Source organism: Tenrec ecaudatus, chromosome 1 (genome assembly GCF_050624435.1).
Source record: "Tenrec ecaudatus isolate mTenEca1 chromosome 1, mTenEca1.hap1, whole genome shotgun sequence".
In the NCBI taxonomy this organism is placed as follows: Eukaryota; Metazoa; Chordata; class Mammalia; order Afrosoricida; family Tenrecidae; genus Tenrec; species Tenrec ecaudatus.
In genome coordinates this window covers 10,798,053-10,820,788 of record NC_134530.1, presented here as the reverse complement: position 1 = coordinate 10,820,788, position 22,736 = coordinate 10,798,053, and the positions used below count along the sequence as shown (strand labels likewise).

The 22,736-nt window shown below is 54.6% G+C and overlaps 1 protein-coding gene across 1 annotated transcript; it reads right to left on the bottom strand.

Moving 5' to 3' along the window:
• Positions 1-1,915: 1,915 nt before the first annotated feature.
• MARCHF2 (membrane associated ring-CH-type finger 2) lies at positions 1,916-19,864 on the bottom strand. Its single transcript, XM_075546260.1, has 5 exons — positions 19,723-19,864; positions 9,602-9,840; positions 4,898-5,093; positions 3,742-3,951; positions 1,916-2,474 (listed from the first exon to the last, which is right to left on the bottom strand). The coding sequence occupies exons 2-5, from the start codon at positions 9,775-9,777 to the stop codon at positions 2,316-2,318; spliced, it is 741 nt and encodes a 246-aa protein (XP_075402375.1). The 5' UTR covers positions 9,778-9,840; positions 19,723-19,864; the 3' UTR covers positions 1,916-2,315.
• Between the last annotated feature and the right edge of the window lie 2,872 nt (positions 19,865-22,736).

Here is a 22,736-nt window from a genome sequence, read left to right as displayed (position 1 = left end):
CTCTGGGGCAGCCAACTCTGGCCCCTCTTCACATCAGCACTGAGGCCACCCGAGGGGAGGGAGGTGCTGGCCTGTGTCGGGAGTGAGGGTTCAAGGGGGCCCAGTGCCAGCGCCTTGGGTGTGTTCCTGTGGTCGGTCGTATTCCTGCATGGCCCTGTCACCTCACCTCTTCTCTGCCCCAGTGGCCCGCCATGCTGCTCCTCCCCATGTGCCAGGCAGCTTCCAGCCTCAGGGATGATCCCTCTGCCAGGCTAATCCCTCCACTCTCTGGCAGGCTGGCTCCCTCCCTCCCACCTGTCCAGGCAGGAGGCTAAGTAGGGGGGAGGGCCTGCAGAAGACAGAGACCACCACAAGGAGCACACAGTGACCTTGAAAGCAGGCTCAAGGCCGCCCAGGGTCACACAGGAGGCGCAGGAGCAGGGGGTGTTCCGTCCTAGGGTAAAGTGGCCAGATTTTCACATTGGTAAAGCGGGGCACCATTGATAAAACTCAGATCCTGGCGAAATAGCCACATGGCAGCCGAAAACCGTCTACCCTAGCTTGTCGTGCATTCTTTCCAAAAAATCGGGACTGCAGGATGCAGGAAAAAAATTTTTAAAAATAGGGACATCTGGTCACCTTATAGGGTCACCTCAGCTGGGTTTCGACTCAGACACTGACCACACATACATATTAGAACAAGGATGGAGGGATCTTAGCATCCCACAGTGGGCCCCGCTGGGGACCGGGGAGGGATGGCCAGGGGGCCACAACTGTACCTTTAATGCTTCGTCCTTCTTTGCTTAGATGAGAGTAGATTCAGTTCTTAGAAGCTGCAGAGAAATATTGTCAAAGTAAAACAGGAAACAGCGGGGGAAAAAATAAAAATAAAACCTCAGATCACCAGAGTGGCCACAGGACAGATCCTATCACCGTCCGGGGCCCATCAGAGCTGAGCAACCGTGGTTGAGTGGGGTGGGCCCCACCTGCCAAGCCTCATCTGCAAATGGGGTTAACACCAGAACCCATCTTTCGGGGACACAGACCCCAGCCTGCAGGCCGGCAGCATTTACAGAGACCTGAGGAGGTGGAGGAGAAGGGGGGGAGGGTGGGTGTTAGTGTGCAGGAGCAAGGTCCACTCCAGCCCCATGTCCCCTGCCTCCAGCTGTGGGCCTCAGGCTTCTCATCTGTAACCCCCTTCCCCCGCCTCTCCTGGGGGTCATGAGCCAGAGGGCTGCTGCCCTTGGCGGCTCAGGCCTGGATGGAGGGGCAGTATCTGAAGCCGGGTGGATGCCCGAGCCTTGGGCTCTGAGGCAGAGCAGACTTCCAGCAGCTCCTGGGACCGGGGAATGAAAGGAAATGGGATTTTCCCAGGGACTCTTTTGCATGCCCTCCTTTAGGTCGTCAAGGTCGCATGATGTCACCCTGCTCCCTTTTGTCCGGGAGTCCTGGTATCACAGCAGATCAGCGCTCAGCTGCGGGCTGAAAGGTTGCCAGTGGAACAGTGGAACCTGCTCAGAGGCTCCGTGGGAGAAAGACCTGGCGCCTGCTCCACTGAGGCTGCCAACAAGGCCACCGGCCTTGGAGTCCCTCCTAGCTCAGTGACAGGTCCGGAGGGGAGAGGAGAGGTGGTCCCCTGCGCTCCCCGGGCTCCAAGGCAGGCAGCCTCATCTTCCTCCCGCAGGGCAGCCGGTGGGCTCAATGTGTTGCCAGCAGGAAACCCTCTGGGGCCATTCTCTGTCACTCGGGGGTTTCTGGGGTTAAATGGACACATGGCCACCATGACAGGCTTGTCAAAAGGACACTCACCTCTCCCGGTGTCCGCCCAGATCCCTCCAGCTGGCCTGTCAGCCAGCGGGGTGTATTTCCTGAGCCCCCACCTCCCCAGCTCCGGGGCCCCTCACTTTGCGGCTGGGTTCAGAAACATCACTGATACTACAGATGAGCAGTGGCTCCCTTTATTCACTCGGGGTGCGCTTGGGAGAAGAGGGTGCAACTTCATAGGTCAAGGACGCCAGGGGAGCAAGTTCGCCAGGGGCAGAAAAGCGCGAGAAGCTTGCTGGAACTTGCCGGCTCCTCAGCTATGGCTGCCAGAGGAAACGGGGGCTCGCTCTACGTGAAGCTTGAAGCCACATCCCTCTGTCCTTTGCCTGTGCAAAAAGAGGGCCACGTGGTCCCATCAGACCACCCCAGCAGAGGCTCCGCATCGCAGCTCTGGGCCAAGGAAGCGTTCTGGCCCTGCGAGACTGGGCAGGCGGCTCCGTCCTTGCCAACGCCAGGGTGTCCCCAGCTGCCGCTGGCCTCTTGCTGCAGGGCCCTTGCCTGCCGCCCGCCTGTCATACGGGTGTCTCCTCGGCCACCTTCTTCAGGAGTCCAGCTGCCAGTGGGGAATGCGGGGTGCCCTGGAAGCCCTCGGTGTTACGGAGCTTCAGGTGGACTTTCTGGTTGGTCTTTCTCCACTCGGAGTACAGCTGGCAATGGTAGCGGAAGGAGACCTGCGGGCAGTGGGCAAGTGCACAGTGACTGAAAGAAAGCAGGGCCCGTGGGCATGTGCTGGGGCCCAGATCAAGCTGGGATCTGCACATGCCCCTCCCTCGCCCTCCAGGGCAGGGGAGCAGGAGTCCCCTGTTCTCTCCTGGTCCTCAGCTGTGAGTGGGGAGGGAGTTGGGGGGTCCAGACCCTTTTACCAAGAAAGAACCATCTGCACAGCTGCTCGCAGCAAACGCACAGGGAAGCAGGACACGCCTCGGCAAGCATCCATGCCGCCCACAGAGAGCGCTTCAGCCGATGCCGTGCGGTCCGGGCGAGAGGCGCTGGGCGGAGGTTTGGACATAGGACGGCGGAGGGCGAGCAAGCCCCTGTGCTTCCATGTAACTGCATTACACGGCACATACCCTACGCACACCTCGCACGCGCATACCCCACTCACACACCGCACACCACTCACACACCACTAACTCCAACACCCCCCCCCGCACACGAACCAATCCCAATACACACCACACACGCACCATACATCACACACACACACACATCCGCACCCACGAGGGCTTCAAAATTTCATGGGAAAACTTCATGATCTTTTTTCATGTGATTTCCCCACTAACGCCTTGACGCCCTCACACGTGGCTCGTGCATATGGGCGGGAATGGGGTGTTTGTGAGGGGGGGGTGTATTCCCACAGGGGATATACAGGCACACCTCGACTCCCCCCGCTCTGCCCCCCACACGCACAGCCGAGCCTGTGCTGGGCTATCGGCAGTGTTTTTCTAGCAGCAAGCGCTCACTCGGTGTGTCTCCCACCGTGGTGCATTCTCACCGTATTGCGAACCTGTCCCCAGGGTCCCTGCACAGTAACAGACTACAGCAGAGCATGACCGCCACTTTTATTGGCACTGGGTGAGCCTGGCTGGCGTGCGGTGGCCTGGGGTCGAGCCGTAGCCTCTCTGAGGTCGCCCTGGGACACACCTGGGGTCTTGGTCTTAGATAGGATATGTGCAGAGAAGGATCAATACCGAGTGTCCCATCGACCCCACGCTGACCCTGGTGTCTACTCTGGGGCTGGCTGAAAAGTGGCAACCCCTCGGCTTGCTCTGACCCATTCTGGGTGGCTAGGGCCAGAGAGCAGCGCCTCTGTGGGGAGAGCTGGTTCCGAGGGCCGTGTTCGAGCAGACCCCTGGGTGTGCACCCCTTTTTCTCTGACCCCCGCTCAGGCCCCCCATGGGGTGCCCTTTATCCAGTCCTGTGGCCATGGGCACTCACCAGCGTCCAGAGGACGTAGATGGTAAAAAGAGCTACGGTGAGGGCGATGAGCCCCACGGCCTCCAGCCGGCTGTGCAGCCGGAGGTGGTCCTGGGCTCCACGCAGGCACAGCCAGCCCGAGACGGCCGCCAGCGGCGTGATGAACAGGAAGCACGCCATGTCACAGCACAGAGTCCGCTTCTCCGTCCGGGGCCCGGGGTCCTTCAGCCACTGGGCAGAGAGAGGAGGAGAAGGGGCCAAGCGGTGCCTCCCGGCCCTGGGCCTCTCCCGACACCCAGGCACGTGCTGTCCTGCCTGGGGCTCTGGAAACCACTGTTCCTTCCACAGACAAGCCCAGGGCCTGCCCTGTCTGGGCACCTGTTTCTCCTCGTCCCTGCCTCCTCTCCCCTCCCCCTCCGTGTCCCTCTTTCTCCTTCCCCTCTTTTCCCAGCTGTGAAGAGAGCTAGGGAGGGTCCTTGGCTTCCCAGGACTCCCATACTACTTGGGCAAGGTACAAAGTGGGACAATTGTCAGAGAGGGGACAGCCTTGCCCAGGAAGTGGCATGGGAGATGACCACAAGGCGGCTGTGTTCCAGACTGCAGGAAGAACAAGGGCAAAGGCCCAGAGGAAGGCATGTGCCTGGAGTTTGGGGCCCAGTGTGAGGGTGTGGGGCCTGGGGGCTGTATCTTCCTCTGACCGGGGTGTCCTGTGGAGCAGCCAGGGGCCCAGAATGAGGGAACCAGTGCTGCCCTGGCCCTGACTGTCACACCAGGATCCTTCTAGAGAATTAGCTGGACCTTCCTCCAGGCCCTGGCAGCAAGGCTGGCCCCTTCTCACCCCTCAGGCCTCAGCATGGCCTTGGCTAAGCCCCCAAGTTAAGTTGCCTCCAGTCCCACAGGGGCTCCCCATAGCCCCTGACTCTTTCCCTCACAGTACTACTGCTCTGGCTGCCGGCTGCCTCTTTTCCAACAGGCTGTGAGCTTCTTGGGCACCAGCCCCCACTGTCTAGGTGGCAGCCGCATCCCTGTGTTTAACACAGGGGTGCACAGGTACCCCATCAACAGGACACCCCCACCCCCCTGTAGAGAAGTGGCTTCCCTGTCCCACAAGAGCCGCCAAGGTTCCTGAGCCCAGCTTCTCACCCCTCAACTCACCCCCTCAAGCTCCCCAGGGTACCTCGGTGAGGGGCCGCGGCCGCTTCTCCACTGCAAACTCTGTATGACACAGCTCACAGTAGCTGGTGTTGGACGACGACAGCCACCTCTCCAGGCAGCTCTTGTGCACGGCGCCCAGTGTGCCAGCGCAGCCGCACGGCGACAGCAGGCTCTCCCCGTTGGCCCCCTCGTGGCAGATCCGGCAGAAGGGGCCATCGCTGGACACAGACAGAGGACACGTGAGCAACCACTGGGCTTCCCGTGTACACCTGCTTGACCGCGTGCTGGACACCAGGCTTGGCGGCTCCCCGGGCTGCCTCTTAGCAAGCTCCTACTCGACCTTCAATGTCCAAACTCCAAATGTCCTCTCTTTCGGGAAGCCATCCAAGACTCCTCCAGGGGGAGGGGTACGTTCCTTGTGGGGGGAGTGAGATTTCTCCATTTGGCTCTTCAAATCTCTGAACTCCCACCAAATGACTGGGTGGGACAAGGCAAACAAGCGTGAGAGAGGGGACCGGTCGGTTCCCCCATCCCATCCCCCATGCCCCAGGATGTCAGGATGAGACATCTTTGCAGCAGCAGAGAGAAACCCCTCGGACCTGGGACCTTGCAAGAGCACGTCCGACATCCCTGTCTGCGGTGGGGAGGCCACCGAGATCTCGGGCTCCAGAGACTGTGGCTCAGGGGCCACCTTCTCCTCCTCTGGCCCCAGACTATGGAGCTGTGGGACTGAGGGGCAGGCCGGAGACCACGGGACCCCGTGGCTGAGAGACTGAGAGCCGGAGAGAGACTTGCTCCTGGCTGGGCAGACCAATGGCTGCGTCCTGACTGTTTGCTGATGCTGACTTGTGGTGGCCTGTTAGCTGCCCTGATTGTGAGTGTTGTGGGCTGTGAGTTCGACGGGGCCCCTGCAGTGCAGTGTGGAACCAGCACCACTGTTTTGTGCCGTGGGAGGATCGGCTGAGGTCAGAAGAGGTAACGGAGGCTGGACCGTGGAGGATAGAACGTAGGGGGGCCTGTCTGACACTTGCCTCGTGGCCATTGGGGAGCCAGAGGAGGTCAGCCTCGCCTACCTCCATAGCGTCCACTGCACCCCATCACCAGGTCCCCTGGGGTGGCTCCTGAGGCCTGCGGTGAGCACAGGTTACACCTGCCCGCTCAGCACTCACTACCATCTTTTCCACTTCACACCCCGGGCAGCACCCCACCCCCTGTCCCCCAAGGACTGTGGCAGAGCTGATGACTCCCCTAGTGACCGCAGACCCAGCCAATCACAAAACCACACGCCCTGGTCTCAGGATGGCAGACTTTGTGATGCAATCTGACTGCTGGGAATCCATTCCAGAAACTCTTTTTTTTCCCTCCCTCCTGAGACAGCAGCACTGCTGGCCTCGGGCAGCAGATGTCAGTCCGGAGCCGTGGCATCACCTGGTCCCCACGTGGAGTCAGCCAAGCCAGGAAAGTGCAGACAGGGAAGGCAGAGTCTTAAACATGTTATGGGAGACCCTGGATCTAGCTGCACCTGAAGGCAACGAGGCCAGGGAAAGCTGTGTGGAGGGGGCAGAACCCACAGCACACACACCCCCACCCCCACCACACACACACCACACACACACACACACACCACACACACACACACACACACACACACACACACTGGGGAGGATAAACCCACAGCACACACACCCCCACCCCCACCACACACACACACACACACACACACACACACATACACACACACACATACGGGAGGATAAACCCAGAGCCTCAGCAGAAAGGCTTTCTGGGAATGCTTCTAGGCCAGCCTCCCTTGGGCAGCTCAGGGAGGAAGGGGTGTGGCTTTGGGGGCCCCAGAGTCCATGAGTCATTGTTTTCCAGAGTTTTCTGCTCAGAAATTGAGCTTGAGGAAGACACAGAGGAGACTAAGCTAGACAGCTGTTATGTAGATAATGCCAGCTTCCGCTGGGAGCCCAAGGCCAAGGGCGGAGGGGGGGGGGCGTGTGCGCGATTCGATTCTTTTCTCCCCATTTCACATTCCCAGGCCTTCCTGCCTGGCTCCTCTCAGGCCTGGGCTGCTGCCCACTCCCACAGTATCACACAGCCTGCCCAGGGGTGGTGGTGGTGGGGCTCCTCCCCCGCCTCCTCAAAAGGAGCCCCTGTTCCATAGACCAAGTGGGGGGCGGGGGGCGAGAACCCTGGGGAAAGGTCCTGAGCTTGGCCTTGGTCCTGGGGAGCCCTGGAGGTGGAAGCGGAACAGAGTCAGGCTTAGGGGTGCACTTACTCTGTCTGTGAACCCAGAGCCAAACGGCCTACCATCCCATGACTCTTGCCTCCTGACGCACCCCCCTCCCCGGAGGGTCAGGGTAGAACTGGGCTCCCCAGGGTCTGTGGTCTTTCTTCTGCATCCCCTCTGGGGCGTTAACCGTGTGCATCACTCAGGGGCTCCAGCTAATGTTTAACTGGAGGCTGCTGACTCGAGTCACCCACAGCGGACAGAAGTTCCGCTGAGAAGAGACTAGGAAGGAGAACCAGGCAGTGGACTTCCCAAAGGACTGGCTGGTAAAAATCTTCCCAGTAGTGGCGGAGCACTGCCTGAGAGATGAGGAACCAGAAGGTGCGGAAATTCATCAGACATGCCACCGAGAGGCACTGGTAATTCCTGGTGACTGAAACACAGACATCAGAAGCAAAGAAGGATCAGAAGTTGGACGGCAGATGCCAGGGATCGCATGAGTGAAATTTGCACAGTCAACAATGTAGTCATTTTAAATACCTTGTTTATCTTTTCTTTTCCCCCCAACAACATAAACATGGATCTCACTGGATTGGATGCATGGTATCAGATCAACTCCATCTGTGGAAGGAGCTGATGGAGATGCTCAGCATCATTCACTCCAAACACGGTCGGGGCCCAGCAGCAGAACAGACCAATTGCTCACATGCAAGGTCAAGTTGAAGCTAAAGAAGATTAAAACAAGTCCACAGGAGCCAAATTATAACACTGAGGACATCCCATCTGATCGAGATGCCATCTCAAGGACAGATTTGATTAGCTGAATGCTAATGACTGAAGACCAGAAGAGTTGTGAGCCAACACTAAGAATATCATACACGAAGAAATCAAAAGGTTCTTAAAAAGACAGGAAGGAGAAGATCAGCATGGATGTCAGAAGAGACTCAATCTTAGAGGAGCTAAGACAAATGGAAGAAATGGTGACGTCAAAGAGCTGAGCAGAAGCTCTCAAAGGACGCCTTGAGGAAGCAGAGCAGAGTATTATCATGAACGGTGTGAAGACGAGTTAGAAACCCACAAGAACGTGCTCGGTAATTTTTCAAGCTGAAAACTGAAGGGTAAAATAGCCCTGCTTACACTGAACGATGCAGGAAGCATCAAACGACGGAAGGAGTACACAGGGCCACTGTACTACAAAGAACTGGTTAACATTCAACTCCGTCAGGAGCTAGTATCTGATCAAGAACCAATGGAAGGAAGGAAGGAAGGAAGAAGTTCAAATGGTGTTGAAGGCATTCGTGAAAAACCAGGCTCCAGGAATTGATGGCATGCCCATAAAATGTTTTCCTTGCGTTAATGAGGCAAGATTAGGGAGGGATGAGTCTTGAACCAGTACCCTTTCTAGATGGCGTGGCGCACATTCCTACCCTCACCTTACTCATTTCCCTTTACCGCCTTACTGCCTGCCGCATAAGGAGCCCTGGTGGCATAGTAGGTTACATGTTGGGCTGCTAACCACAAGGTCAGCAGTTCAAAACCACCAATGGCTCTGTGGGAGAAACACGAGGCTTCCTATGCCTGTAAAGACTTACAGTCCTGGAAACTCACAGGGGAAGTTCTTCTCGGGCCTGCAGGGTTGCTAACGTGGCACTGGCTCCATGGCATGCGCTGGTTTGGACAGAGGCAGGAGATGGCACGGAGAGCCTCCTGGCCCACGAAGGGAGAGAGTTGAGGGCCTATGGGCAGGGAGTTTGCTGGAGGAATAGGGTGCCTCAGGGCATGTATTGGTGGCGCTAAAAGTGGTGGTTCTCAACCTTCCTGATGCCACGACCCTTTCATACAGTTCCTCACGTGGTGGTGACCCCCAAGTATAAAATTATTTTCGTTGCTACGTCATCACTGTCATTTCGCTACTGTGATGAATCAGGCGACTCCCGTGAAAGGGTCATTCAGCCCTCCCAGAGGGGTCGCGACCCACAGGTTGAGAAACACTGCGCTAAAGCGTCTTTTAACACTTGGGTGAGCTGGGCAGAGGCCAGACTGAGAGCTGGGGAGAGAATAGGTTGTTCTGGCCAAAGAACTGTATCCTGAGTCATTTCTTTACTTCTTTTTTTTTTTTCCTGCGTCATTTCTGATCCTGAACCATAAACACAAGAAAGGGGGCCACTTCCCCCTTAATCCTCCTAACTGGGAGGATGGGCTGTGACTTCTGTGGGGCCATTGCACCACATGATCGAGCTCAGCAGGGAAGGGGAAAGTGCCATGGGAGGGAGGGCTGGGTCAGAAATGCGAAGAAGGTTGGAGAGGGGAGACAGATGTGCCTGACTTCCGCCACCTAGCACCTGGCCTGGGGCTGCTGCTGAAGGAGCTTCTCCCTGGGGTGGGGTTAGAGGAGGTCAGATTTCACTAGGACATTTTCACCGTTTCCGGCTGACTGGGAGAAAACCAACGGGCCCAGAGAGCCAAGGGGGCGGAGGCCCTGTCCCCACTCACCTCGGTATGTCCAAGGCTCGGATGACAGTCGAGAGGAGCCTGCCGTCCCTGGAGGTCACCTGCGCCACATACTGGGGTGGCCCGAGGCCTGTGGACTCCACGACCTTGGTGAGGGCCGGGCTGCCGGAGCAGTCGCACAGGGAGCCGGGGAGGTGGCAGCAGTCTCCCGTTGTCATTGCCACCGGGAGGGCCTCGTCCTCAGGGCCCGAGGCCCATGGTCCAGGGAGCCGGGGGAGAGGCTGGCGGGGAAGGTAACGGAAAGGTTTTCATGAGCCAAACAGCAGGGTTCAAATGCAGCTCTGGCCCATGGGCGGGGACTCACTTCTCTGAGCCTCAGTTACTCGCTTTGTAAAATGGGGCACACAACCCAGCCAGCACACAGTAGGTACCATGATCAGCGCCTCTAACTCTCCAAGTACTCCTCCCACTCCACCCCCCAGGATGCACATTCACATAGTGCTGACCAGGGCCTCTCGGAGGGCACCCTGCCAGCTGGGGTGGGCAATAGATGAGAACTCAGCTAGAAACGTGGCCCAGTGACTCCCATGGTCACCTTCTTGGAGGGCTCTGAGCTCCTGGCCTCAGGCACCCTTGGCCACCAAGCCAATGGCACAGTCTGGAAAGGACCTGGGTGGCCTCTGTCCCCCAGACCAGCTGCTCATGGCATGCCTCAGGGTCCACAGTTGCCCTGAGAGGGGCCAGACCTGTACAAGGAAACCTAGGGTGAATCCCTTTCTTTGTCCCCCACATGCCGGGGAGACAGAAGGAAGGCTTCCAATTGGTTCCCAGAGCAGGTGTCACATGGTGAAGAGACCTCTCCAGATGTCCCTGCTCTGGGACCGAGGTGGGGTGGGGGGAGGGGGTGGCCCCAAATGGCTTGCGCTCAATTACTAATTGAAAGGTTGGTGGCTTGAACCCACCCAGAGGCACCGTGGGAGAAAGGCCTGGTGATCTACTTGGGCAAAGATTTTAGCCAAGAAAGCCCCACGGAGAAGTTCTACTCTGTCACGTGGGGTCGCTGTGCGTGGGTGTGGTTTGGAGCTCAGAGGGTTGAGCGGAGCCAGGGGGCCCTGGAAGTCACCTGGGCCACATACTGGGGTGGCACCACGAGGCCCATGGAGTCCATGACTAAGCTTGGTTTGAGGCTAAGGCTGCCCTTTGGCCTCCATCTCCAGCAGCAATGACTCAGAACCCTCCACCACCGCCCCCTCCACCCTACCCCAGCAGCCCCCAGAGAGCCAGAAACCAAACTCAAAGGGCCAGTCAGGAACCCACTGACTCCCTGTCCCCCTCTCCCCCTCCCCACCCAGCCACAGCCTGAGGCCCCTGAGAGTGGGGGCCAGGCAGCACCACTGTTGGCAAATTCTCTGTACTGGGACATTTTGCAGCAGTTCCATGCTCTCTGACCCCTCAGCTGCAACCTGCTTGGCCCCAAGAGGCCTTCTGAGCCCAGATAAGCAAAGCCAGCCAAGCAGAGCCCAGCCGGGGAGGAAGGCTGCAGCCTGAGATATGGCCCAGGGCCAGCAGCTGTCACTTCCGGCTCAGAGGTCTGTGGGAAAGGGGCTGGGCTCTTGCAGCAAATGTTTGGAGAAGGGAGTCTGTTCTTCCCAGTTCCAAGGATCAGCCCAAACTCTGCAAGGAAATAGCTGCGAGTTACCCACATATCCAGGATTGATAGAGCGGTCGGGATAGCAATTGAGAGGTTTCAACCAACAGATGCAAGACTAGAAGCGCTCACTTGTCTATGCCAAGTTGTTGGGACACAGCTACCTGACCACCCGACTGGGAGAGATCTCTGACACACACACACACCCCCATTCATGCCCATCCCAAAGAAATTTCTGCCAAATAAATAAATGCAGACATTGTCAAACAATATCCCTAATATCACAGGCAAGAAACGTTTTTGCTGAAGATGCTGCAAATACTTGTCGGAGCCGTACATGAACAGGGAGCTACGAGAAATTCGAGTCGGATTCAGAAGAGGATGTAGAACAAGGGATCTCACTGCTGATGTCAGACGTCAGCTAGTCCTGGCTGAACACAGAGAATGCCAGAAAGAGGATCATGTAAGATGCTGGCCTTACAGAGAACATGTCCTCTAAGGGCCACACCAGACGGGTTCAACGTGGAAGCCCGACTGAACGAACTGGGCTTCACCCCCAAACCACCTGTACTCTTGGACTGAGGAATGAAACCCTCTGACGGGAGAGGAGACAAAGGATGGCCACCCCACGACTGGAAATGGCCATCATGGGACCTTGAGTGGGACCCCTGCTTAGTGTGTGTCCAATGAAAGGAGACCCAGAACCACCATGTGTTTAATACCTCAGTGCTCCCCCTGCATTAATATGACAGGTTTTAAGAAACTATTCAGGAAATTTTCTCCTAGCACCAACCCCCATGATCAGTGCAAGCAGAGCTCAATCAATTACGAAAGATTGACGTTCCCAATTGGACTATACTTAAATAACCTCCTCCTATCACTGGTCTCTTAAAATCTATGTCATTAGATAAATTATTGATGTTAACAATGCAATCACCTTATGCCCCAAGGGGATGATGGACAATGTTTATCCTTTTTGTTTTTCCGCCTTTTGTTGTTGTTATCGTTGTTCATCTTGTTGGCTTTAGCTTTGGTCATAATAGGAGTGCCAAAGTAAATTGGTCATTCTTAATCTATGGACAAGCAGATGGATTCTGGGCTCCCACTTTCATTCGAGCCCTGATCCCAGAAGAGTTAGTTCTAGTAACATGGTCCAGCTCAGTACCTGCCTCCGTGAAGAGATCACTGAAGATAAGGGAGCTCCAGCAAATGTGGTGAGGAGAGCAGATGGCGCCCAGCTAGCAATCAGAATCGGGCTGGGGTCTGAAAGGCTTGTACCCAAACACGCAGCCATCTGAGCGAGGCATCAACGAAGCCCACATGGGAGAAGCACACCAGCCTGTGCGATCCCAAGATGACGAGAACAGAATCCGACTATGATGCAGGGAAACGTACCAGAGCTTAAATTGTGAGCATCCAATTTGTAGAAGGCGATGGCAGGCAGTGGGAGCCCCAAACACATCTGCAGAGAATCTAGTCAGATGAAGCCTCTGGTAGGTCCCCTCTAGCCACAGGCAGAGGACTTACTTGAACAGCTTTACTGCCCTACAGAGATTAAGGTAAACTTGATCATGGTGGACTGAACCACGGTACCATAAGATACTTGGTCAGGTGACCCCCGCCTGGACCCAACCTGAATTTGAGCTAGGCTCAAATATTTCTCACTTGTTCTAGGGCAGAAATCTCCTCTCTGGTTTTTTTAAATGTCGTAGTTGGTCTTTTCTTTCTTACTTTTTAATTTTTATCTTTACATTGTTGTCACTTTTTTTCTGTTTCATTGTTTTTGTGTTTGATTGTTTCTGTTGGGTTTCTCCTTGGCGAAGCACAGGAGTGGCCTAGAGACAATAGGGATACAATGGTTGATCAGAGAGGTAGGGTGGAGGGGATGGGATGGGGATTTTGGAGCAAACAAGTAAAGTTGGTGTAGGGGGAGGGAGCATTAGAACGGATTGTGATGATGTGTACACAATTCTTTAAAAGCAATGCATGCTGTGTGAATATTATACCAAGAAAACTAATAATAATAAAAAAAGAAACCAAAGCTGACCAGTAAGTTAACGTGGGTGAAGGAGAAAGAGCTGTCGCTTAGGAGGCATTGAGTCTGTGTTAATGGCGGTGGAATAACATGGAAAAGGACATCAATAAGGGTTGTACAACATAAAGAGCATGATCACGGCTCTGAATTAGAGAATTTTTTGTTTTGTATGATGTTGGAACCCACTAGCTGGAACCCACTCGACAGCACCTAAAAACAAGCACACGGTCTTTATGGATGCAGACTGCCAGGCCTTTCCTCTGCGGTGCTGCCACTGGATGGGTTCAAACTGCAAGCCTTTACGTTAACAGTTCAGTGCCAACCGTTAGCATCACCCAGGGTGGTAACCATTTGAGATAGTTAAGGTTTATTGTGCCAACCTAGCCGATAAGCACATGTGGGATTAAATGAAGGGCGGAGAGAGAGAGAGATGGCTCAGTGAGCTTCACCTTTCTGGTTTTTGGGTCTCTTGCTCTGTGATGGTCTGACCAGGGTGCAACTGTCTTAGACAGTTCCCTGCTTCAGCTGGCAAGGCTCATTTCCTGCAAGTCATCCCTGAGGAGAAGCCACATGGACCTACCCTGATGCAGCCCTGGGTGCTGGAGCAGCTGTGTGGAGACCCCTGCCAGCCCTGAGATGCTTACATGCTCACCGATTCGGCTTGCCTCCTGCAGTCAGCATCAATGCATGTGTTTTGTGAGATTAAGGACTTTGTAGATCGGTGTTGGACAGATAAGCTAATGGGACTTATGGGCTTGGACAGCTCTAGGCTGGGAAGCTTTCTTAATGTACACTTACCCTTTATAGAAAACTCTCTCATACATATGAGTTTCTGTGGATTTGTTTTCCTCATTTACCCAGACTAACATACCATTGCTTTTACTGTCACAGAAATACCAACTCACTGGCCTCGAGTCGATGCCAACTCACAGCGGCCCTATAGGGCAGGGCAGATTTGCCCTGTGGTTTCCAGCACTATAACTTTTTATGGGCATCGAAAGTCCCAGCTTTCTCCAAAAGAGAGGCTGGTGGTTTCAAACTGCGGCCCTTGTGGTTAGAAGTACAGCCCATAACCACTACGCCACTGGGGCTTCACAGGAACATGCACACTGGGAAATCTGCTAGCACACGACCCCACGCCGTGTTCATCTGGGTGGACGAGAGAAACAAATCCAGAGACACTCATGTGTGTAAGAGAGAGTTTTAGATCCAAGAGTAATTGAATACTAAGAAATCACACTAAAAAAGAAAGAAAGAAAGAAAAAAGACATCCTGGCCCAGTCCAGATCAAGTCCATAAGTCTGATATTAGCCCATATATCTGATTCTGGTCTATAAAGTCCTTTTCACACTCATGCAACACACGCAATGGTGCTGAATCCAGGAAGATCACAGGCCAGTGGGTGGAAAGTCTTGCGGATCCAGTGGTGGTGAAAGCATCTCCAGGGCTCTGGCTAGCATCAGTGAGGTTCCATGTGGCTTGTCAACAGGACTGTGTAGCAGAGAGAGAGTGTGTGTGTGAAACCCACCTCCAGGGAGGAAGACATGAGTTCCCAGAATCCTCAGAAGGCCACACCCACACAGAGACCTTATTGGCTATGACCTGGACACCCCACTGCTAGGAAAGGCCCCCATGGTCAGCAGAGGAGCGGTGCGGTGGAAGCGAGGGGCTCCCTCAGAGAGACGATCGACACAGATACTTCAACGACAGGCTCCAGCTCAGCAACAGTTGTGTGGCAGTCGCAGAACTGGGCACTGAACAGAAGGCTGCTGTGCTCTGAGTGGATTCAACAGCAAATTACGACCACAACCACAGGGAAAATGTGGTTTACTGAGTGCTTGCGCTGGAGTAGCACAATCAGATAAGCACTCGACTCGTCAGTGAACAGCGGACGGTGCCATCCTACCCCAGAACCTCAGAAGAAAGGCCAGGCAGTCGCCTGAAAGGTCACAGTGTAGCAGCCCCAATGAAGTACAGTTGTTTTCTGCCTCAAACCTGATTGAACCGACCACCAATGATTTGGTTTGATTCTTGGCACACAGGGTACTTTGCTAAGTGGCCTGGGTACGTAGCAATCCACACCGTTGTTGGTACGGTTCCCTTCAACGGTAACTTTCCTGGAGGGCCTGCAGGCCCTTGGGCTGCAGTGTCCTCAGGGCCCGACACAGGTCACCCCTGAAAGGGCTTGCTGTGTTTCCCATCTGTGCCTCCAGGCCCCTGTGAAGGCACTGTGTGGGTTGTCATCCTCAGAGCCTGACATGTGTCCCACAGAGTTGCTGCCTCCGTTTCTCAGCTCCTCCCCTGCTGCACAGCGTTCCACTGGTCTGAACCTCGCGGTTGATGGTTTGAATCTACCCGATGGTGCCACGGAAGAAAGGACAGGCAAATCTGCTTCCATGGTGATCCCAGCCAAGGATACCCTAGGGGGTCGCTGAGCTGTTACACCTGGGGCTGCCATGAGTTGGAATCTACCCAAAAGTGACAGGTATGGGCGTTCCGTGTAATGTCAGGGGAAGCCAGCCCCCAACACATCATTACGGATCCGGTAGGTGCAATTGTACAGCGATAATAAGTAAAGATCACAGTAAAGTTATAGAGAGCATGAGAGATAGAAGAGAAATATAGAAATAAATGGAGTCAGACACAATTCATGGTAGCATGCTCATCTCAGCCCTGCTTGGTGGTCCACGTCGAGGAAGAGAGAGAGTCTTTAATGCTAGCCCAGGCTTTTATATTCTCTGGGGACATGCAAGCCTCCTAATTACAGGTGGGGACATCCGTCACAGGAAGGGGCTGTGCTATAGTTAATAGAGTAATGAGAGGGGATGGTCTAGGGAAATAGACGCAATAGGAAGAAGAGGGATTGGGGGTATACATGTGACAAGATGGGCGGATCCTAGATTTAGGATGGCAGCCTAACCTTGGTCATCCTTGGACGGGTTTGACCTCTCTGGGGTCTCCTACAAGGAAACAGACAACTACTATCCTTATCAGAAAGGAGTGGGCCCTACTTGTTGTGGGATAAACAGTGGTGACTGCTTGCCCTAGATGGCTGATAGCTCTTAGGGAGAATGACCCCTGATCTACTCCTGATGACCTCCAAGTGCATAGTCATTCGCAAGCAGCTGAGTTTGGCATGTATTTGGGGGAGACAGCTTGGGAGAAATCCTTCTGTTTCCCACAGTGTAAGAACAGAGGAGGGTCAGGCCCTTTGGCCTCAGGCCCTGGCTACCAGTCCCCGAGGTGACAGTAAGAGAGCTAAGAGCCTATACGCGCAGAGACCTGGGCACAGACAGGGTGTTCGCAGTTGGCGGGAGGATGGGGGAGCTTTAGGTGGGGACACAGCTTTGGGGAGGGGAGAAGATGACAACACTTGGGGCAGATCAAGGGCCACACCTCTCCAGCACGGGGACCTGTGCATCTGCCTTCTTACAACACTGGTCAGCCCCCCACTGGCCAACATCACCCTAAATGCCATGCTGACCTCTGGGGTTCCCTGACCAGTCCACATGGTAATCTTTCTCTAGCTTGTCGGAAAACCCTTTGAGAAGACACAGTCCTCCCAGTCAGGCTGGGGCCTGGCTGGGGGCCAGTCTCCCCTCACAGTGTCCCCAGCCTGGGAGCACCCTGCCCCGCTGCCCTCCCTGACACCTAGCCTCTCCCCACCAGGTGCTCCCTGGGCCATGGTCCCTAGAGACCAGAACTCATGTGATAGAGAGAGATTTACTGAGTTTCCATCTCAAAAAATATAATCAGAGTGCTCCTTAGAGGCAAGCATGGGGAACCTTCACCTTACAGACTTTGGACATGTGGTCAGGAGAGACCAGTCCCTGGAGAAGGGCATCGTGCTTGGTAAAGTGGAGGGGCAGCGACAGAGGAAGGCCCTCAGGGAGATGAGCTTACACGGTGGCAGCAACAACGGGCTCGAGCAAGCATGGGAGCCACGGTATGGCCAGTACAAGAGCAGCAGTGCTTCCTTTAGTTGTGCACAGGGTCGCTATGGATCGGAACCGACTCGATGGCACCTAACAACAACAACAGTTCACACCACAAACCTATGAGGGGGCTTCAAACACATCATGGGCTTTAAAAGACAATGGAGTTTTCCCGTGAACTGTCTGAAGTCCCCTGGCATAACTGCCCCCATTTGACCGGTGCAGAAATTAGAGAAGGTTAGCTACTTGCTCAAGGTCACGCAGGGAGGAAGGGCCAGTCCAGTGACTGAGTCTGGGGCTCATGAGACTAAAGTTCCTTGCATCCTGGCTCTGCCACTGGGAGGCTGTGTGCCCTGGGACAGGACATGTCACTTAGCTCCTCTGGGCTGCCTCCTCCCCTTCCTCTTCCTCTTCCTTTGTCAAAGAACCTGATAAAGTAGGTGGGTTGCGAAGCTCGGCCTCTCTCAGCTAGTCTCACTGGGGTGATACTGGGGATCCACAGCCTTTCCACACCTGCCCAGCCTCCTGTTCTCCATGGGAAGGAACTGGAGGAAGAAGGCTCAGAGGGCCCTAGTGGTCCCCAGTGTGGCTTCGAACACACTGCTACCCCCTTGGAGGCTCAGTTTCCTCATCTGGAAAAGGGGGCCATGAAGGCGGCCAGCCTATAGGTCAGTACATAGTAAGATGGGCACACCTACCTGCTTGTCGTCAGGTTTTATCAGGGAGCTACAGGAGGGACTAAGAAGGCTCCGTCACGCTCAGTAAGTGCTCTGTTGTGTGCTGTCAAGTTGATCTGTGACTCCTGGAAAACCCCCAGGAGCAGAGTAGAACTGCCCTACAGGGTTCCGCAGTCTGCCATCCTCACTCCAGCAGACTGCCAGACCTTTCTTTGGCAGTACCACGAGGTGGGTTTCAACCACCCAGCTTTCCGTGAGCAGTCAAGCACTTCACCACTGTGCCACCGGGGCTCCTCAGAGAAGGCCAACAGGCATCCTTTCTTTGCATAGCTGACTCGCAGGGGCCCTCCAAGACAGGACTGCATTTGAACGGGGGTGCCGGAGCAGAACACCGAAAGACGACTAGAAGTCAGGCCAGAGTGCTCCTTAGAGGCAAGCACGGCAAGATCTAATCTTACGTTCTGTGGGCGTATCGTCAGAAGAGACCGGTCCCCAGAGAAGGTCATCATGTTTGGTAAAGTGGAAGGCCAGCAAAAAAGAGGAAGGCCCTCGATGCGATGGGCGGACACAGGGGCTGCATCGATGAGCTCAGGCCCTCAGAACAACTGTGAGGAGGGCCCAGGCCTGGGCAGGGTTTCCTGCTGTTGTCCATAGGGTCACTGTGGTGCAGAGCCAACCCGATGGCACCTAACAACAGCATAGGACAAGGTAGAACTGCCCCTGGGGGTTCCCAAGACTGGACCTCCTGATGGGAATAGAAAGCCCCATCTTTCTCCTGAGAAGACACTGGTGGTTTCAAACTGCTGACCTTGCGGTTAGCAGTCCAATGCTTAACCCCTATGTCACCAGGACTCCTTTCCAATAGAGACTAAAAGCATGACATCCCTTCTGTGTCCGTCACCCCCCAGCGAGCAGCTCCTGTGTGCATGGCTCCTCCAGCCCCATATCCCAGCCCAGATTCTCATCCCAGGTGTCCTGCTTAATTGCTGTGTGGCTCATGGCAACAGACTTGACCTCTCTGAGCCTCCATGTCCTCATCCGCACAACTGGGGAAGTGACTGGCACTCTGCACTGGGACAGATTTTAGAGGACATTATTATTGGGTGTCATACTGACAGTCTGCCAGCAGTCCGCTGCAGTACCAGGGCTCCTACAGGACAGACTCCAACTGCCCCACAGGGCTTCAACCCCCCCCCACACACACACACACAGGGCTGCTAACATCAAGGTGGCTATTTAAACTCAGCAGTAAGCGGCTCCCAGGGAGAAAGCCGAGCCTGTCTGCTCCCATAAAGATATACAGTCCTGGAAACCCTATTCCGGCCTTCCAGGGGCTCCAGGAGTTTTACCGGACTCCACAGTGGTGGTTTTTACAGGAAGATTTCCAAGCCTAATCTTGACAGGAGTAGGTCGCCAGGGTTTCCTCCGCAAACCTTTGGGTGGGCAGTTGGGCGCTTAACCGCTGTGCCACCAGGGATTCTTTAGAGAGTTGAACGAGCAAACACTAGAAATTCCGGCCACTCTGTCTCCGTGCCCGAGGGACACTGTATCGATCAGCCGCCTAGTTTTGGGAGGGAACAGTCACTGTGACTGGTCACCTACTGTGTGCCGGGAGCTCTCCTGCGTGCCACCTCCTGCCTCCTCCGACCCGTTTCACAGAGGGGGAAAGCGAGGCTCCACTGTGGCGCCTACTGTGTGTCCAGCTGCTGAGCCTCCCCTGCACCTCCCTACTGGATGGTGGCCTCCGCGTCCCGGGAAGGCCGAGGCTGTGGGTCTGAGCCGTCGTGCGCTGGGAGGTAGGGGGGGCCTCGAACTGGGACCGGCCCACCGACCGGCGACCCCCGGATCTCTCTGCAAGCCCCGCTTACTTGCTTTGCGGCCGGGCCGGGCGGCCGCGCAGGCCCCTCCGCTCTCCCCGGCCCCTGTCCCGGCCCGGCCCGGTCGTCCCGTCCCGTCAGCGCCGCTAGCTCCGCTCCGACCCGCACCTGCGTCCGGACACCGCCCGCCGGGCCGACGGCGCAGTCGGCCAATAGCGACCGCCTCCAGACCCCTCTCGCCAATCGCCGGGCACGTCCCGCCCTGGGAGGCGGGGCCGCAGGCGACGGGGACGTCCTGGGCCGCACAGGCCCCGCGGTGCCGCAGCTGCTGGCCCCGCCCCCGCCGCGTCCTGGCCCCGCCCCAAGTCCTGGCCCCGCCCCAGTCCTGCCCCTTGCACCAGAGCGGCTGAGCGCGCCACCTGTCGACGCCCAGTGCTTTAAACGCTGAATAAAACCGTTATGGAACGCCTCCTGACCTATTAAGCGTTCATCGCTTCTCCCTCGCTTCGCTTCAACCGCGGGGAGGTAGGGAGGAGAAAACAGAGGCCTAGGGGGATGAGGCCAAGGAGCCCTAGGGGTTACGCGTTGGACTGCTGAAGTCAGAAGTTCGAAACCACCAGCCTCTCTTCCGGAGGAAGACAGGGCTTCCCACTCCCACTAAGAGTTACAGCTCAGAAACTTGCGGGCGACAGTTCCACCCTGTCCTACAGGGCGCCTATGAGAGCATTGACTTGATGGCAGTCAGTTAGGTTTGAAGAAGAGAGATTAGAGAGCAGTGGAGGGAGCCTATAGCCAAGTCATTCATTCAGCCAAGTAGGTGTTTGCTGAAGGCTTAGTACATGTCAGGCACGGGGCTGGGTGATGGGAACAGAGTAAGACGGATGTATACTGTAAGGGTGCCCTCACAATAGCCCACATCTAGGGAGTGACAGAGACATTGACCAACCAATTGTAAAATTAACAATTAATTATAAATATAATACACTGTAGTGAGGTTTTAGGGCCCTTTCCCGGATCGCCCCTGCCTCCGTCAATTACACAGATCAGCTCTAGTATCTTAATTAGGTGCCTGGGTGGTGCAAATGGTGTGTTCTTGACTACCAGGCAAAAGTTAGTGGTTCTATCCCACGCAGAAGTGTTGCAGAAGAAAGGCCTGGTGGCCTGCATCCACACAGCTTACCGCCAGGACAATTCTGTGGAGCAGTTAAAGTCTGAAACACATCACGGGTCAGGATTGAATCCAAGGCAATGTGTTGGGTTGGGTTGTCTTAAATTCTGATACATTGTGGGAAACTGAGGACAAATTCTTTATTTTTATAATTAAAAAGCCTGGCAGGCCAGAGTTATGGGTGGAAGGAGGCCTTCACACTTGTAAGTTAGAGATGAGTCTCAATCACATTTTCATAATTAAGATTAATACCCATAAACAATATCCTCCCATAATAGTACTACCTTAAAGTTACCTATTACAAACACATAGCTGATTACTATCTGCAGCTTTATCTATGGGAGCAGACATGCTACAATTCCTCCCCCTGCTTGGGGGACAGTCATTCCCCCTTTCCTGTCCCCAGCACTGGTGTTAGGTTACTTCCCCAATCAACTCAGGGACCTCTAGGGTTAAGGGACCGCCCACATTGTTACCTATGTGGTTACATATAATGGGGGGGCGGGGTTAGCAGGCCTGAGACTCTATAAGTTGATGTAAGAATATATTTTCTCTCTCTCCCACACCTTGTTCCTGATACCACGGAGGTGAGCACCCCAAAACTTTTGTATGTCTCTTCGTTTCTTCTCTTCAATTACACAACTGTCCCCTAGGTCCCATCCGGATGTGGGGCTGGATCCCACAATATATGACACCGGAACCAAACCCAAAACCAATCTCACTACCATGGAATTGATGCTGACCCATAGCAACCTTATAGGACAGGTAGAACTATCCCTGTGAGTTTTCAAGACTGTACCTCTTTCAGGGAGTAGAAGAAAATCTCGTCTTTCTCTTTCGGAGTGCCTGGTGGTTGTGAACTGCTGGCTTGTACTTAGCAGCCCAATTCATAACCATTACACCACCAGGGCTCCTTGACACTGAAAAGATAAACCATAATGTTTTATTTTTTAAAGGATAACTTATTAAAGAATCGATGTGTTTGAATTGTGCTGCTAGAGAAGAATATTGAAAGTATTATGGACTGCCTAAAGGACAAGCAAATCTGTCTGAAAGAGGTGTAGCCACTGAACTCCTTGGAGACAAGGGACGGCCAGACTTTGTCTTACATGCTTTGAACACACTGTCAGCAGGGGCCAGTTACTGGAGAAGGAGATCATGCTTGGTAAAGTGGAGGGCCGGAGAAAAAGAGAGAGGTCCTCGAGGAGATAGACTGACATGGTGGCTGCCACATGGGCTCAGGCATAGGAACAATGGTGAGTATGGCGCAGGCCACATGGTGTCTCATTCTCTTGTAAGATAGCACCTAACGAAGGAAAGAGGAGGATGGAAGGGACAAAGAAAAAGGCTAGACTGGGGGGAGCAGGGAGGGAGGGAAAAATAAAAGAGGACCTGATGCAAAGGGCTTAAGTGGAGAGCAAATGCTTTAAAAATGATTAGGGCAAAGAATGTAGGGATGTGCTTTATACAATTGATGTATGTATATGTATGGATTGTGATAAGAGTTGTATGAGCCCCTAATAAAATTTTTTTAAAAACGAGAAAGGCTAGACTTCTCAAGCTTATATCTTGCATTTCAGATTTGACTTCGCAATCACAGCAGTGTTTTATGTAATTAGAAAACAAAGCTTTTTTTTTAGTCAAAGAAATCTCTTATTGTGGCCACTAGGTCAATCTATCTTGTTGAGTGTCTTCCTGGGATTTGACGGCCCTCTATGAAGCCTGAGTCCTTCTTCAGGGACTGGTCGTTCCTGACAACATGTCCAGAAAATGTGAGGCGGAGCATGCCACAGTTTACGACCTCTCTCTTGTACTTCTTCCAAGACAGATGTGTTCGTTATTTTGTTTTAATCATTTAATAGACATGTTTATTCTTCTTGCAATCCACGGTACGTTC

What these genes read in the sequence shown, in the direction of transcription:
- MARCHF2 (XM_075546260.1), bottom strand. Translation starts at nt 9,777, where the DNA reads ATGACAACGGGAGACTGCTGCCACCTCCCCGGCTCCCTGTGCGACTGC. An exon ending in CGAGCCTTGGACATACCGAG is followed by an intron (nt 5,094 to 9,601) that starts GTGAGTGGGGAC and finishes GTCTGTGTCCAG; the next exon opens with CGATGGCCCCTTCTGCCGGA. An exon ending in GGCCGCGGCCCCTCACCGAG is followed by an intron (nt 3,952 to 4,897) that starts GTACCCTGGGGA and finishes CTCTCTGCCCAG; the next exon opens with TGGCTGAAGGACCCCGGGCC.